The following is a 15568-nucleotide window of genomic DNA, read 5'->3' as shown; positions in this document are numbered from 1 at the left end:
CAATAATTTGAGAAAAATTACTATATGATTGTACTTTCTCCGAGAACTTCAATGTCTTAAAACTTTTGACAAGGATATGCTTTGAAAGAAAATATAAATTATAAATGAAAATTGACTTTGAATATTATGAATTTTCTTTTGGTCTTATTGGGCATAACCAAATAACCAATAATTTACGAGAACTATTAGATGATGATGATGATGATTTCACATTCTCTACAACCGAACATGAGATCTTTTTTTTAAAACTTGAGCTATATCTGTTGTAGATTGTAGTATAAAGAAATGAAACCTAAGGTGGTCATAACACATCAAATATGAAAATTAATTCAAGAATTACATTGAAGCTTAACTCAAAATGTAGAACACATGCTAAAAATATGATATCAATTACAAAAAAAAAACTCTCATAATGGAAAAACGCACTAATCAAATTCCACGGCAACGTCACCAATTTGATCAATATAATGCACATTAAAAAATGAGAAATGCTTCTTAGCACGACATTTTTGATGCACGACAACACACGAACTATTCAACGCCGTTGGATGCATGTATTTCCTTTTACTAATTAATTCTCTCTCTCTCTCCCATGTTTTGCTTTGAATGGGCATTGATTTCTACTATTATTTATCGTGTGCAATCGTGTCGTGCTATATAGCACATCTCTTAAAAAATTTATCAAGTAGTAGAAGGTTGTTAAAGTGGTTAATAGGATCTTATATTGGTTGTCCCTAAACAAAGATCTCCAACAACAGCACCAAAATGGAATATGAAAATGGCAGAAAGAAAAAAATGATGATGTTATGATGTTTCATCTTACTTATATGCTCAAAGATTTAACCTAATAATACATCCAAAACTGAGTGTTATTATAAAGTGGTGGTTGATGTTTTTCATTCTAATTATAAGGTGCTCTTGAGTCTCTTCACTAGGTGGAAGAATTGTGACATTTTTAAAAATTGGTTTATAATCCCTAATTATGGTTTTCATTAAGTCATTGTGGCTTCTTTGATTGGTTACTGTAGTGCACTATTTTTCCTTCATCATGATTTTATTTCATTGGATTTTTCTATTAAGGTTTTTAATGAAGCATTGTTTTTAGTTAGTTTGATTGTTATCTTGGATTTTGAACTAGTTCCTCCAAGTTGTAACATTCTTCTTTTATCTTTATTTTAATAATAATAGTTTATGGGGTGCTGCAAATGATATATGATATCTCTAGAGTATAAATCTAGTTGGGATGTCTTAGTTTTTACACTCTGACTTTCATAAAAGTATAAATAAATCCTTCACAAAAAAAAAAGTATAAATAAAGAAATGGATTTTCTCTCTCTTGTATATATCTAACATTCTTCCTTTTTTGGTACAATATATTTAACATTCTAAAACCGTAATTTAATAATATTATACAATCCCCTAAACAAAGAATTCTTCTACATTGTGGAATTGAGTCTAGGTTTCTTTATAAAAGTTGTAGTTCTATACTGCTGACTAATGTTTTGTTTGGTTAGATCTTGTTTCTAGAATAACACTTCTACAAAAAAAAATTCCCTGCTTAAGCTTTCAAAGCCACAAAGAACACCTCATTAGAACAATTGTAGTTATAATAATTATAGCCTAAACAATCACTAACGGTATATGCTTCAACAATCATGGCAAGCAAATTCGCTAAAAAAAATTATGTCAACAATCTAAATCATGACAAAATTGATTTTGTTTTATTGTGTTATACAAAGTAACCACCATCACCAAAATTCACAACAGCAAGGTTTTGGGTTCAAACCAGTGGCATGTTATTGATCATTTCATGCTAGAGAAATCATATCAACTCTCATATTTAAGAACGTTTAGTGGTCTTCAAACTCGTTTAGAACCACTAAACAAATTATTGATGACGATCGGAAGTTCAAGCTACGGTAAGATTGATCCTAGTATAGGGCAGTATGAAAGATGTGAATAAAATTCACAATTTCGGAGCTTCATGTAGCAACAAAGCATGCATTTATTCTTAGCAGAATTAACCATTGACGATAGACTAAAAAATAAAGAAAAAACAAACCAATGAAATAGAAAAAAGGTATGGCTGATTATATGGTTGCATCTCGGATATTTATAATTCAGCGGAGTTTCAGCCCTTATTTTCAGTTCATGTGATTAGATTTCCTAATCATGTTGAACTGAGCAATATTCTCGCAGATTTGATACAACTGCAATCTAATTCAATTCCTAAAATATTCGTCAACTAAGTTAGAGAGGTGTTTAGTAGCGAAACTTCATTCAATATAGGGCTTTGTATATTCGAAAGGATAAAAAAGTAAATTTTGAGTTGAAGGTAAACAGCCTCAATGTATTTTTCTTGTATAATCCCTTTCTACTGGGAACGATGCATCCCCTCTAGCAAACATAATAAAACAAAGGATGCATCTAGAAAAAAGGGAGGGCATGATGATTGGAGATGATGATCCTCGTCAGAAAACTTGTACATCCATTTATAGCATGATAAAGCAAAGTTTCTTAAATGGAGATGCCATAGTTGCTAATTTTAGAGACCTCCTTGGCCAAGGATCTCTTTTCTTGCTTTACATCAGAAGCAATTCGGGAAACCTGTAAACACACGAGTGCAAGATCAGCATATTGCATTAGCTGAAAAGCTTTAAAAATCAGTATAAGGCTCTGTTTGGATAAATAGTTTGATCAAGTCTTGCACAATAAGAGTTTATCATCTAAGTGCAAATATATAAATATGTTGCTACTATAAGAAAAGATATACTAAGTGCATATATATAAATATGTTGCTACTATAACAAAACATATAATAAAGTTGAATAGTTTACATATATGTTTGAAGCTGTTTTCATAAGCTATCCTGAAAAGCTTATGGAAATAAGCTCAAAATTTTATAGTATGTTATCATAAGTTGTTTTCATAAACTATCCAAAACAATCTCAAAAGTGCTTAAGTCAGTAAATAAGCTCAAATAAGTCAATCCACACATGCGTTATGTAGACTCTATATTCCTTCATTGTTGTTAAACGATGCAAAGTTCAATATGGAAATTTATTGAACTAATAACTGATTAAAGGTCATTGACTTGACTACGCGAGACTATATTCATTGTCTCTAACAAAGTTAATTGTAATTACTCAGTAACTTCTAATTATCAATCTAAACGAAACTACTATTTCAACTATAAAAGCATCGATTCAATACTTAACTGTCAAGTATATTATGAAAGATGTTTGATTATTTTGGTATTTTCCTTCTTTCATTTTATTCTTTGATATGATTGTTTCGGTTCCAACAGATTACATACTGAAATCCTATTTTATCAAACAAACTATTATCAACAAATACATTGTGTATTATCATCAATAAAGAGAACTGCTAGCGGCAGTCGCTTCAACACACGCGGAGAAGCACTCGCTCAATTATCAAAGGCACGTCACCTAATCATTTAAATTCTTGACCTGGTTCTGTCTGTTTTAACTTTTTTCTTATTATTAATTAATGAAAAACAAAATCCAAACGCTCACCCTTTTAAATTTCCCCACCTTCTCCTCAAAAAAGAAACCCCACCTCTTCCATCTTCTAATACACAATGAAATTCTAGCAGCTCTTGCAATGTAACCTGAATCCCAATTTTTTTAATAATCGTTCCAACTATGATTTAAGGATACCTTAAAAAAACAATATTTTGATGACATTTCCAATAAAATATCAACAATTGAGATCTCATTGTGTGTCATTGATAATCTTTGGTAGACTTATTAAAACAAGTTCTAATCCGTTGCGGGTGTGTCTGTCTTACTCTTCTGACAAGGGTTCACCAAAGAAGTGAACGAATTAGAACTTGAATTTGTTGTGTATAAAGAAGATTGGTTTAGAGATTGATTTTCAAATAAAGATGAAACAAAAAAAAAAGAGAAGGGTTTGGCAACAAGCAAGCGGCTTTTTATCATGGATGCAAGGGTTCCATACTTAACTTAAGTACCAAAGGGAATAAAAGAGGAACCTAATGTTCAAAATTAGAATTAGAATAACTCAAGTAGTTGATGGTGACGTTGGTTGTGTTTGTTTAGGGAATATGGGAGAAACTGAGTTGAGTATGTTTGTTCCACTTGACAACATGAGATTTGATAAACAAGATTCAATTTTGCCACCGTCATGGAATTGTGTGTTTCTGTTTTGCATATTGGTCACCGGTGATTTCAAGGGTTTGTGCTTAGAGAGAGTGAGTGAAAAGGAGAGCCGGTTGCTGGTTTACTCATTTACAAATACACATCGTAGAGTTTTCTTTTCTAATTTCGTATACTTCAATAAAAAAACGAGTCCACGAGACATGTCCATAACATTGTAGAACAACACGCCCCTCTCAAAGCACAACCCAATTTAACTTCACAACCCTGCAGTTGAGAGTCTTGCGCTATGAAGCACGGGGGCACCACTGCTGTCAAAAACATAGGACACAAACACCACTGTATATTTTTTATATATTAATCTAATAAAGCAATTTATGAGCACACTTTATAAAGAATCTAAAATGAGAAGCAAAATTTATGTTTATTTTAAATAAAGTATTTTCAATCTACCTAGAAAAGACAAATCAACCAAAACAAACCAAGTACTTTCAATTACGAAAAATATCCTAAAACAATGATAAAATCATATCCTAGTCAAAATCATGCTCTAAGTCTGGCTCATCAAAAAATTACGAAAAGTATCCTAAAACAAAATGATAAAATCATATCCTAGTCAAATTCATGCTCCAAGTCTGGCTCATAAAAAGAGAAATCAGCAACTTCAAGAAATCCACTATCATCCAATGATCCAAACTTGGCTCCAGTGACATCCCACATTTTAGTTTCATCTTGATGATATTGGGGAGTTCTCCGTTATTATGTACATATACTAAAGCTTTAACAACATGAACAAGGTTGTGCAAGTAGTTAAGTGCAACCTTTTGAAATAATGGAGCTCAAGCACCAAGAACAAACCACCATGTTTTTGGATCCATCCCATCTCTATCAACAAGAGAATCAAGATTGTCTAAACCTTCTCTTCCATCAGAGAAGTTTGCAAACTCTATTCACTTTCCTCTACATCAGGAAACAATCTTCTGAAACATTTTTCTCTTTCCACAGTGAGCTCAATGTCTTGATGTGGAGGGACTTCATTGGTGTGTGTGTGTTTAATCCAAAAGATGCAAGTTAAAAAGCATCAATTTGAAACTTAATAACCTTGGATTTAAAGAATGAGTTAGGCAGCGGAAAGGTGTGTTGTTCTTAGTTCAACTGTCAATTAATATAGCATGAACTACATGATGAAAGAGTGACTCTTGAATATTTGATATTCTTTCATGCTTATATATGGCCTTCCTAACATCTTCAATCATTGAATCCCACATATTATAAACTAGATTAAGACATAAAGCTTATGTGTCGATTCTTCTAAGAGTATCATAAACATGATCAATGAACGAAAGTATATAATCAACCTTTTTCCACCAATTTTTGTCCAACAAAGTATCATTCACAAATTGCGCCTTTTGAACATCATCATTCTTGTAAGAAGATCATTGATCACTAATCACTATTTGTTAGAGTCCAGTCTTCAAAAGCTTAAATCTCTTCAACATTACAATAGTGGATGCAAATCTTGTTGAAGCAACCAAAACCAACTTTAATGGAGTGAATGAACTGAAAACTGACAATTTGGGAGTGACCCGTGACAAAGTTATCGATAAACGTTGCATCATCCGCAATTTGGGTGATTCAAGAACACTCTTAATAAACATCACTATTTTTTTTCAGTATCCTTGGTTGCACATAGGTGCTTCAAAGCAAGATTTAATGTATGCACAAGACTAGAGTCCAGTAAATAGAAGGAAGTTCATCCTCAATAATTAAACATTCATTCTGTCTTACAAACAGATGCATTATTCGTCACTACTTGCACATCATTTGAAGGGTCAACCTCCATAATTACAAGATGTGGCTCTCACTCTAGTATTATCTTCAACACGTGTACTTTCACTCTGGTATACACCTGTTTATGGAGGTTGTAATACTAGAGTGAGAGTACACTTGTTGAAGAAAATACTAGAGTGAGATTCTCATCTTGTAATTATGGTGGAGGTTGGTCCTTCAAATGTTGTGCAAGTAGTGACGGATAATGCACCTATTTGTAAGCTAAGACAGCGGGTTTAATTATTGAGGCTGAGTTTCCTTCTATTTACTAGACACCATGTGTTGTGCATACATTAAATCTTGCTTTGAAGAACATATATCCAACCAAGGATACTGCAAAAAATAGTTGTTTATTAAGAATGTTCTTGGATCACCCAAATTGCGGATGATGCAACGTTTATCAAGAACTTTGTCATGGGTCACTCCCAAATTGTCAGTTTTTAGTTCATTCAGTCCATTAAATTTGTTTTTGGTTGCTTCAACAAGATTTGCATCCACTATTGTAATGTTCTAAGAGATTGCTTTTGAAATTGGACTCTAAAAAATGGTGATTAGTGATCAATGGTCTTCTTACAAGGATGATGATGTTCACAAGGTGCAATTTGTGAAGGATACTTTGTTGGACAAATATTGGTAGCAAAAGGTTGATTATATACCTTCGCTCACTGGTCCTATTTAAGAAACTCTTAGAAGAATCGACACAAATTTTTTTATGTATTCATCTAGTCTATGAAATGTGGGGATTCAATGATTGAAGATGTCATGAAGGCCATATATTCAAGAGTCACTCTTTCATCAGGTAGTTCATGCTATATTAATTGACTGGCTGAACTAAGAGCAGAACGCCTTTCCGTTGCCTAACTCATTCCGAGGCTATTAAGTTTTAAATTGATGTTTTTCAACTTACATCTTCTTTTGAATTATATATATATATATATATATATATATATATATATATATATATATATATATATATATATATTGTAGGTATTGTAGTACATAATGACTAAGTGAAGATATTAACATAAAGACATTGAGCTCGCTGAGGAAGGAAAAAAATGTTTCAGAATATAGAATGTCGTTTCCTGATATAGATTCTTAGAAATTATGGTTGGGCCTAACACAACACCACAAAACTAGTTTGTGAGGTGAGGATTGCCCCCACTTATAAACACATGTCAGGCCATCTTTTATCCAATGTGGGGAGTTGTTGGAGATGAGTTTAGATCATTGGATCATAGTGGATTTCTTGAAGTTGCTGAATTGTCTTTAGATGAACCAGGATTAGATGTTGGTTTTCTCAATATGTAGTGACTAGGATATGATTTTTTTAATTTGTTTTCGAATATTTTTCGTAATTGAAAGTGCTCGGTTTGTTTAGGTAGATTTATGTCTTTTTTTGGTTGATTGAAACGTGTTAAGTTCATATAAACATAAATTTTGATTCTCATTTTAGAGACTATAAATTTGTGCTCATAAATTGTTTTATGTTATTAACATATAAAATATATACAGCGGTGTCAGTGTCCTATGTGTTTTACATTAGTAGTGTCCTCGTGTCTGTGTTTGTGCTTCGTAGTACAACATAGACTAAGATACCCTAATCTAATATCAAGGTACTAATAGATATTCTAAAGACTATAGTTACTTATCAGTACTATGTTTTATACATCAGTGATGTCCTCGTGTCGGTGTCTGTGTTTCATAGTACAACATAAACCAAGATACTCTGATCTAATATCAAGCAAGATACTATAAGATATTCTAAAGACTTATAGTTACTTATCAGTCTATGTTATGGGTGTTTAGACAGGGAAAAAACAAACTACATCATTCATGATGCCATTTCATGGGCTAAACCTTGAAAATTTTCATCACATTATATCATGTCAAGTGTCTAATTTCCAGAAGCTAGTGAAATTAACCAAAAAATCAACAAGACTAATATAATTTATCACAGCTACTCTTTGATGTTATGGGCGTTAAGAAAAATAGAAACTATGTGGAATGAGAGATGACATTTGAGATTACACGACAGTTTACCTGTGACCGAAAGTGAGACGCTTCACTTTTAGGGAGCTCTCCAAGGATATCTTTTAAACCTAATGAACCAAACAAAAAATAAGCCACTTATCAAAAGCACAAGGTCCCAATGCTAGCTTATTTCATTGGCCAGCACTATCTTTTCCTAATTATTGAAAGTACATTTTGTATACCTCCTGCCCGTCTTTCAATTTTATATGCCGACTGAATCACATTTCGGATTTGCTTTCCGGCTTGTCTGTGATAAACATAAATGCATATAAATCACAATAATCAATGCATGAACACAACCAATGTTATGGCTCAACATTTGTAAATTGCAAACCTGAGTTTTGTCCTTCCATGTAAGAATTGCTCTTCTGCATGTAATGCACTCTTCTGAAAACATTAAATAAAATAAAAAAATGCCATGAATAATTTAATAGCAATCGAAATTCATGGGTTATCTCAAGTTTATAAAATAAGTCAGTCCCACCCGAGGGTATCGAAAGGCAATTGCAAACCTAGCTCCCTACAACAATCATTAAATGTATCAACATTTTCTATAGAGCAACTTGGATTAGTAACAGACTCCGTAGAGATGGAAGATCAATGGATCATTAGTGTGTGTGTGAACCTCCCTATTGAAATTAAAGAAGGAACTAAAATTAAATTAGTATCACCAACTCACAAATCATTCTTCTAAACCTACAGACTACCTTCATTACCAAAATTAATTTTGAGGCATTGTCTGATAAAAGATGGTAACAAGACATATAGAGTTGGAGACAAATAACATGGAACTAGTTACGTTAGCAACAAGAAAACAAATGTTGTAAATTTTACATGGAACTACACAGACTTAGAGGCCAATTTTACATTTGAGCAAAACATATGTTGTAAATTTTAAAAATGTGGTGACTAAAACTGTAAATTAGAAATATGGGACCAAAATCATGAATTGTATCGAAAATGACAATAATTGCAATGGAGCCTAAAAATAAGTAAATGAAATACTTGTATAATATGGAATGAAAATGGAGGTAAAACCCTTGATGAGAGTGAGATGGATCAAAATAAAAATTGAAATTAAAATATGGAATTGATGTGGCTAGGATCCAAAGTTGGAGGCCTTCACATAACCCCCGAAAAAACTACCTGAAAGCTCCTCCTCTCGTGTACTTTTTTAAAATAAATATATAAATAATCTTCTATGTTTTGCTGTGTTGCAATTGGTTGGCAGGATTTTTGGTAGGAATTATGTCCTGTGTTGATTCTACTACATGCCAACTTTTATAAAATAAATAATATTCTATTTTTTCTGAGAGCTTTATGTGCAAATATGATTGGCCCAGTTTTTCCTTTTAAGGAGAGAATAGAATCGCAACAAAAGCTGGACCAAGCACACTCTAGGTCTCCACACACCAATTCACTACTTCATGTTGGTGGTACCGGCTACTTTAAACAATTCAATCTAATTAGAGCCAAGAAATACCTTATTCCTGTCTGATACCACAGAAGTTAGGATTCCATGCATTCTTACTATGTCCCTAATGATTATCTCAACCATGTATTTGCCTGTGAAAAGATAAGCCACAGCTATAAACTGAGCATATTGTGTCAGTCTATCCACCACCATAAATAGTCTTATCAACCAAAAGCAGCCCTCCTATGACACCATATATACATCAGAACCAGAGTAGTTACCAAGCTCTTACACAAACCTTCTGATAAAAGTGTTGGTACCAAACTCTTCATTGGGGAACTCTTAAAACGTGTTTTGAGAAGAATATAAGAAGAGAGAAAGAAGCAAGAAACAGTGAGAGAAGAAAGAGAAATGGAGTAAATTTGGTGTATTGTACAGTATAAAAGAAAGAATTAGAAGAGAAACAAGTGTGTTTAATTTTCAAAAGGACCAAAACATTCCCGTTTTAAATCCAATTTACAATTTATACTACGGGTCCATTTGTTTCAGATTTTTTTATAAAAAAAATACTTTTGTGATGTGCTTGTTTAGGATTTTTAAAAAAATCATTTGATCATAAAAAATCTATTGACTCTAAAATGAAAAGCTATTAGGATTAACTTTTTCCCAAAATCTATTTTTTTTTAAAAACAAGGAGGTAACACATGTGCAAGTTAAAACTCTTTTTTTGTTAAAAAAAGTGATTTTTAAGGGTAGTAAACAAACAGAAATAGCTTTGGATTACTCTCAAAAAATTCTCAAGATTCTTTTAATATGGAATCTTTTTTTCTAAAGCTGAAACAAAAGCACCCAAAATCTTCAAAAATTGATAAAGCATTCCTCTTGAAATAGGAATTGAAAATTGTTATCATAATGATTAAGAAATGTATCAAAAAAGTAATAGGAAAGGAATGACATCTGAATCCCACCAACAGTCACTGGCATATGCTTCATAGTCTCTCTGTCACCATGTTGCAGCCATTTTTGACGGATATTAGTGGAATAAAGAGAAAAAGAGCTAATTCTCTCTCTCTCTCCTCTCTCTCTCTCTCTCTCTCTCTCTCTCTCTCTCTCTCTCTCTCTCTCTCTCTCTCTCTCTCTCTCTCTCTCTCTCTCTCTCTCTCTCTCTCTCTCTCTCTCTCTCTCTCTCTCTCTCTCTCTCTCTCTCTCTCTCTCTCTCTCTCTCTCTCTCTCTCTCTCTCTCTCTCTCTCTCTCTCTCTCTCTCTCTCTCTCTCTCTCTCTCTCTCTCTCTCTCTCTCTCTCTCTCTCTCTCTCTCTCTCTCTCTCTCTCTCTCTCTCTCTCTCTCTCTCTCTCTCTCTCTCTCTCTCTCTCTCTCTCTCTCTCTCTCTCTCTCTCTCTCTCTCTCTCTCTCTCTCTCTCTCTCTCTCTTCTCTCTCTCTTCTCTCTTTTTTTTTTTTTTTTTTTTTTTTTTTTTTTTTTTTTTTTTTTTTTTTTTTTTTTTTTTTTTTTTTTTTTTTTTTTTTTTTTTTTTTTTTTTTTTTTTTTTTTTTTTTTTTTTTTTTCTTTCTCTCTCTCTCTCTTCTCTCTCTCTCTCTCTCTCTCTCTCTCTCTCTCTCTCTCTCTAAAAGAACATCCTAGGTACCAAGCTCCTTTCCAGCACAGCGGTTAGTTATTCCCCCTTCAAAGACTCCCGACTTTAGACCATTTTTCTCTTTACGGTTTGATTTTCTGCACCGCCACTCTTTCTTTCTTTCATAGACTTTAGTTATTTGAGGTGTTCTATAAAAATCTAACTGGTGCCCAATAAGTATGAAGTTTCTGGTTCTACGAAAGGACTTAAAAGCGGTCATTGATCAGGATGACAGATATTTTCTATTTCTGAATTTTCATCAGCAATAATATCAATACATTATAAGAACTTATATAGGTGTAGTTATTCAACTGATTCTGACGGTTATTAGTTATAGTAGAATTTGTTGGTTATCTGACAACATGTGAATTACAATTTCTCCCAACAGACTAACAGACGTACTGAACAGACAAACAAGCTAAACATTGGTCACTGAGCTACTCGAATATGTAATTTAGTGCAGGTAATATAACCAGAGTGTTTTTGTCTATCAGAAAAATCGTGACCATTACTTTTATCTAATTAAACATCATACTTACTACTTTATTGTGAGCTTTTTACCAATGAGGCATTCTTAACGCGTGAAATAACTAAAAAACGTGACAAAATAGATAAATAACTAAAAAAATGTGATAAAATATATAAAACTACTTCAATAGAAGTCGAAATGTATTTTACCTCCATCCTTTCAACTTCAGATTTCAGAAGATCAATTGACTGCCGCAACTCTTTAACTTCTTCACTGGCTTTTGAAACCAAAGACTGCATCAAAATACAATGTCAAAGCAATAACACTGGTAGTTATTATGATGCACCTCCACATGCACTTCTAATTTTATCTAATGAAAAATATACAGCGAATAAATCAAGCAATATTGCAATTGTTATGGCAAGCTGGCCAAGCCATTAGCACATTTAACAAAGCACGTACCATAGTATTATGGTTAGCAAAACACAAGACTCTTTCAGAACAATGTAAGACGAGAAGATTTGAGTTCAATAACATTCATTTGTATGACAACTCAAAACTAACAGAGATGTTTTAACCATGTTCACTACAAATTATGTTAGGATCAACATTTGCAGATCAAAATTCTATGATCAAAACTATTTCTTCATACGAAGGAAAAAACATGAATATTCTCCCATTAACAAAAGCAGATCTATAAAATAAAAAATTTACAAACAAATTATGTTCCTTAACCTTTTTTCTTTTATTTCTCTTAACTTTTTTGAGTATGGCATTTTTTTCCAGTTTCATATTACAAACACAACATATTTAACACTTATACTCTCCAGTATTTATTCAAGACAATGTTCGGTACAGAATCAAATAAGATATACAGATTTGAATACATATACAATTCATAATTAAGTTAACTAAAAAAACTGCATCCTTGTACTTAATAACTAGACAGATAAATCAGGTCACCACTCACCTCTTCACTAACAAAAAGACGCTGCATGTTGTAGTACAAGAACCTACGAGGCCCTGCAACATAACCAAGATTTAAAAAAAGGATAATCAGTTATTGAATCACTTATGGAACATATAGAACAAGGTCGATAACATTGCCACCAATGAGAAAAGGAGCAGTATAATATGATATTCAGAAACCATCAGTAGTTTAGAGAATTCAATGATAATGTATACAATGATCCACGTAAGTTCTCTAATTATGATTATAATAATGATACAATGGGAACGAAATTCAGTAACAAAATACAAATATATTATATAATAGTAAGTACGCAATACTTGATGAAAGTACTAAACATAAAACAAATCTTACTTTTGAGGACCAGAAGCCCCATGGAAGCAGTGGCTCCAGAAGTAATTACTGGATGTGAAGCTGCAACAAGTACACCCTCTGCAATAGAAGAATAAACAAAAATCCTGAACACTAGGTACTTGATAAATCAAAAACAGAAGAACCAATCTCAAGTAAAATAAAATCACAAAATGCAAACCTTTGATCTTTCCAAACAGAAGTTCCTCATAAGCATTGTATTGAGACTTGAAATCATCCAAATAATCCTGCGCTCAACAGAAACAAATAAACAAAAAATTAATAAACAATTCAACAAAACCGTCGACGTTTTCAAAAGAGATAACACAAAAACTGAGCAGAACACGTGATTTCTTGTATGTTTGTTTACATTCCTGGAAAATTGATTATGACACGTTTGGAATGTTCTCATGTAGAATTAATTTACGTCTCTAGAATTGATTCATTTAAGCTAGAATTTGTAGTTTTTGCCTTTTACAATTGACTTTTTCATTTTTTAATCCACTTTAAATTGAATGTATCCAAACATAAATCACTATACATTCAACTCACTTTTAACCATATTCAATTTTACACAATCAATTAGTTCAAAATCAATGGCACCGCAAAACAAAACACAAAAAAATATAAAATCTAACGACACCATAATTTTGTATCATATATCATATCTCTATACCCAAGATCACTAGGATAAAATGGTAAGGGGTCCATTCCAGCTTAACCAGAGGTCCTAGATGGAATGGTAAGGGGTCTATTCCAGCTTAACCAGAGGTCCTAGGTTCGAATCCAGACCTGCGAATGCAGTAATGTTAAATCTCTAGAGGGGAAGCTTTGCCATCCATTGCGGTCCTATCCGGATCGAGAGGTTAGTATCTATAGTTGCATGCAGAGTATACCCAGTTCACACCGAAAAAATATATCACATCTCTATTCAATACATTAATCTCTACATCTTTGTTAATAGTTTCGTCGATAGTTTCTCTAATTTTTCATGTGCCTCTATTGGATTAACTACTCTCATCTGATCTACTCTCCTTACTACAGAATTTACCTTTCTTCTCTCTACCTGCAAAAACAACCTAAACCAAGTTTCCACCATCTTTTCTACAATAGCCGCTACCCCGGACGATATTCCAAACAATGTCTAAATTAATAACACAAAAACCAAACAGAACGAAAGATTTCAACAAATAAGATAAGAATGTATCAAATTCACAAACAGTTCGTACGCAGTGATATTCAATTTTGCTAAAACTAAAAAAATAAAAGGAATTATAGAAAATTTACCAATGATTGATGAAAATGAGCTGAAGAAGTTGATCGAATTTGAGAGAAACGAGAAGTGGAAGCGTCGATTGCAGAATCGACGGCGTCGTTGAAGGTTTTTTGGTAGTATAGGACATGGCCAACAGCGTAATCGATAAACGGTTTCACATCTAGGGTTTGAGGATTGGTGGTTGTGGACTGGTTAACGGTGGGAGCGGGTGTGGATGGGGGTGCTTCAGGTTCTGATGATTCCGCCACTGTTGCCATTGTTTGATGCACTTTCTCTATGAACGATGTTAGCTTAAATTTGTTTTGTCCCCCTTTTTTTTTTCATTTATTAAATTAAAGGTTAAAAATTATAATTTTCAAAAAACTATTTTCTTTCTTGTTTATTCACTCTTTTATCCTTTTTCTAGCATCTCCTACAAAAGTAAGAATATTGATGTTGACACATTTGATAGGATTGAAAAATACATTAAAAGACGAAAAACTTTCTCGGCAGTTAACTGCCGAATTCTAAAAAAACCGATTGCAGTTAATTGTCGATGATCTATTATAAAATCAGAACAGACATAGGAGTTTCCAAAACTCCATTGTTTTGTTTTTGGTTCTCCTAGGTGCAATTTTGAGTCATTTCAAGTCATTCCAAGCCAATTTCAATCACAAAAACAAGTAAGTTTTTTTAATCTTATTGCATTGTTGTTTTGTGGTCGAATTGTTTGTTTTTTTTTTCTGTTAAATTTCGATTATATAGGTTCCAAAAGTAATGTATTTGTCGGCATAAACAACTTATTTGTAGTTTATAGCACAAACGTTTATGGAAAGTTTATGTCAGTTATTTTTATGATAATTGATAAAATAAAGTTAAATTGTTTTTGTATATGTTTTAAGTTGTTTTCATAAGTTATTTCGGAGAATTTATGAAAATAAGTGCAAAAAGCATATGAAAATTGTGATAAGTTGTTGATCATGTCAGACCCGAGATCTTTGAGTTGATGACGTTGAATGTCCTTTAAAGGGACAGTTCCGTCAACAATAGCCTTTCTTATCCATCGTGTGCGGCCTTCTTCGGCGAATAGGTGTGGTCTACCTGCATGTGCTTTAACGCTCAAGCTAGAAAAAGTCACGGAAAGAGCGGTGCATTTGGGTGAGAATCAATGTATCTAACCCTATGGGCATGAGGCAATATTTAGGCTTAAATGTGTGTTTAGTCCTTGCACTTTTTTTTTGTTTGACATTGGTACCTACCTGCACTTTATAAAACTTTTGGCATTAGTCATTATGTTAAGTATTGTTAAAAAAAAAAAACTAACGGTGTGCCACGTGGACCAATCACACCACGCCATGTGGCACACTAAAAGACAAAATAAAATCAATTTTTAAACTTAAAAATATCATTAGTCCCTGCACTTTCAGCATTTTTGGATATTAATCCCTGCACTTTGGTATTGGTCCCAAATTTA

At 32.8% G+C, this 15568-nt stretch overlaps 1 protein-coding gene across 1 annotated transcript; it reads right to left on the bottom strand.

The window, feature by feature from the left end:
- Positions 1-2065: 2065 nt before the first annotated feature.
- LOC25499858 (RGS1-HXK1-interacting protein 1) lies at positions 2066-14420 on the bottom strand. Its single transcript, XM_013592881.3, has 9 exons — positions 14127-14420; positions 13021-13087; positions 12843-12920; positions 12489-12541; positions 11728-11811; positions 8338-8390; positions 8186-8250; positions 8013-8071; positions 2066-2607 (listed from the first exon to the last, which is right to left on the bottom strand). Exons 1-9 carry the CDS (start codon positions 14370-14372, stop codon positions 2518-2520), a joined length of 795 nt encoding a protein of 264 aa, XP_013448335.1. The 5' UTR covers positions 14373-14420; the 3' UTR covers positions 2066-2517.
- Positions 14421-15568: the final 1148 nt, after the last annotated feature.

The sequence above is a fragment of the Medicago truncatula genome, chromosome 7 (genome assembly GCF_003473485.1).
Source record: "Medicago truncatula cultivar Jemalong A17 chromosome 7, MtrunA17r5.0-ANR, whole genome shotgun sequence".
Classification (NCBI taxonomy): Eukaryota; Viridiplantae; Streptophyta; class Magnoliopsida; order Fabales; family Fabaceae; genus Medicago; species Medicago truncatula.
The sequence above is the reverse complement of the archived record's forward strand: the minus strand, read 5'-3'. Positions and strand labels throughout refer to the sequence as shown.

Excerpts from the sequence above, each read along its gene's own strand:
- LOC25499858 (XM_013592881.3), bottom strand. The coding sequence starts at position 14,372 with ATGGCAACAGTGGCGGAATCATCAGAACCTGAAGCACCCCCATCCACA. Across the intron at positions 8,072-8,185 it reads AATTGAAAGACGGGCAGGAG|GTTTAAAAGATATCCTTGGA; the intron begins GTATACAAAATG and ends TTGGTTCATTAG. Across the intron at positions 2,608-8,012 it reads CGTCTCACTTTCGGTCACAG|GTTTCCCGAATTGCTTCTGA; the intron begins GTAAACTGTCGT and ends GTGTGTTTACAG.